Genomic DNA, 2,418 nt, shown 5'->3' with positions numbered 1-2,418 from the left:
TAATGTGTGATAATTTGTAGTAGCACTATGCATGCATATTAAAGAAACATAATCAACATTGATGAAATTTGACCTTGAAATAAGAAACACCTGAATTCAATGGGTGGTGAATGGTGAATGCATGTTTGTATCATTAAAATCTCTCATGACAAAATTTATAAATTTGCAGCCAAAAATTTAATCAAAGAGAAGAATTTTTGTACTATAAATTGGCCTACGATAAGTTAATAATTTAGTCTAGCTAGCCACTATTGTCTATAAACCTCTTAGCTTTTGAATATGCAATTTCTATATAAGTTCTAAACCTATTTAAATCCAACGTAACATCTTGCCCCTTGAGGTATATACTATCTAAAGCAGACCAATTTCCTCTAATAATTAAACTCGGATTTGTTACAATTTTATGATTTAACCCATATTTCTCAGCCAAGCTACTCTCCTTAGCCCTTATCATGTATTCTACATACTCAAATTTCAAACTATTTGCCAAATTCTTGAAGTATGAATTCGCCAACCACTCGTTGCCAAGTGGCACGATCTGAATGAGCACCGATCCCGGTCGAAGGAAGAGTGAGTGTGTTAGGGCAGCACCATGCACTCCTATCATCCCATGACTTCCGTTGATGAGTCTATACGCGTCACACAAATATGTAAATTTTGTTGGTTGAAATAATACAACATCAAATCCTGCCTTTTCCGCGGCCTTAATGATTTTGTGTTGGTTCAAGATTACGCGACCCACTTTTCCTGCACGGCTCATAAACACAAGCCTAGGCTTGCCCTCCTTCAAAGGGGGTGGTGGTGTAGCATGACATTTGGTATAAGCAATCTCTAGCAAGGAACGAAAATTGAGAAATGATGACTTATGGTAAGGGTGATCATTAGGTTGTATGGTCATCGGACCTTGTGATATGAGTCCTATCGCGGCTGAGGGGAAGCAATGAGTGGATGTTTGGTTAGCAAGGTTCACAATACCATGTTTTGTAAAGGCTCTTAATAAGACCTCATATTTGCTATACCACCAATTGGTAAAATCCGCGATAACAAGAGTGACATCTTGGTCAGGGAAAAGGGTGTTGATGGTTACATAGAGAGGTATAATACCGTCGTTAAAATCATGGAAAAATTTACCGGTATAACCACTAACACTGAAAACTAAGGCCGGGGATTCATGATAGATCTCACAAGGTTTATCAAGTGACGAAGTTGTAAGAGTAATTTCACTTACTAGTGACATGGTAAAATTCTCCCATTTTCTAGGGTATGGACGAACTTTTTCCATTATTGTAGGCGTTGGATTTTGGGAGTGTTGTGATCCAATGGTGTAAAATGTTGTTGAATAAGAGTCTAGTATGGTTGGACGATTGAGGAAACACCAATCATAGGTGTCATGGGTTCGGTCACATAGGATAGGTTCACCTTGTAGTGATTGGATTAATGCCCATGCGCTTGATAATGAACCGTTGGTTGTTTTTGATGCCAATGTCTCGTTCCCTAGAGTTGGAAAAAATGAAAATGAATCAATATCAACAAGCTAAGTTATTAGGATTTACAGGTAAGAGTATCAACAAGTTTTATACGCGTCACACAAATATGTAAATAACACATGAATAATGACAAATTTGTGAGTTTGTGACTTAATAGTGTAATAATAATTATTACTCTGATTCTAAAAGGATTTTATTTGAATATTGAATTTAGTCAACCAGACCAAATTCAGCCAAACTTGAAAAAAAATCTGAATTGAAATTGACCCAATATTGAATAAATTTTATCATAATAATCAAACTAAGGGCCTGTTCACATTTACTGAATTGAGTTGAACTGAACTGAACTGATTGGAGCTGAACTGAACTGAATTGAGCTGAAATGAACTGAATTGAGCTGAAATGAATATTTTATGAGAGAGGGAAATTAGGAGCTGAACTGAACTGAACTGATTGGAGCTGAACTGAACTGAAATTAAGTAAATATGAACAGGCTCTTAATCGAATCGGAATCAACCAGACCCAAAGTCATTTAACCCGAAAATTAACCTAGTAAAACCCATTTACAATCCGATATGAATTTTTTCCGAACCGAATATGAATGGATCAGAAATTGACTTGACCCAAACACAGTCCTGACTCAACAGACCTTGACTCAAACAGAGGAAGGTTAAAAGGGTAACTATGATCCGAACTAACCTGACTTATCATGAAACAAACTAGACTCAATCCGATCACCCGAATTGTCACCCTGACTAATTAATGATTTAATAAGTTGCCACGTTATAATTAGTCACTTGCGCACATGGCACATTATATGCACACATTATATATTGCAATTGAGATTAGAGATGTTGTGCACACTGCAATCCCGATCTTTTCCACATTGTAAACGACACACCAATTGAGCTGTGCCGTCTGTCAGATTCAT

General features: G+C 36.7%; 1 protein-coding gene across 1 annotated transcript; it reads right to left on the bottom strand.

The window, feature by feature from the left end:
- Positions 1-241: 241 nt before the first annotated feature.
- LOC145563674 (xylan glycosyltransferase MUCI21-like) lies at positions 242-2,418 on the bottom strand. The gene is made up of 3 exons (XM_081624108.1): positions 2,389-2,418; positions 2,187-2,238; positions 242-1,494 (listed from the first exon to the last, which is right to left on the bottom strand). The coding sequence occupies exons 1-3, from the start codon at positions 2,416-2,418 to the stop codon at positions 242-244; spliced, it is 1,335 nt and encodes a 444-aa protein (XP_081480234.1).

This window comes from Chenopodium album, chromosome 1 (assembly GCF_948465745.1).
Source record: "Chenopodium album chromosome 1, dcCheAlbu1.1, whole genome shotgun sequence".
Classification (NCBI taxonomy): Eukaryota; Viridiplantae; Streptophyta; class Magnoliopsida; order Caryophyllales; family Amaranthaceae; genus Chenopodium; species Chenopodium album.
The sequence above is the reverse complement of the archived record's forward strand: the minus strand, read 5'-3'. Positions and strand labels throughout refer to the sequence as shown.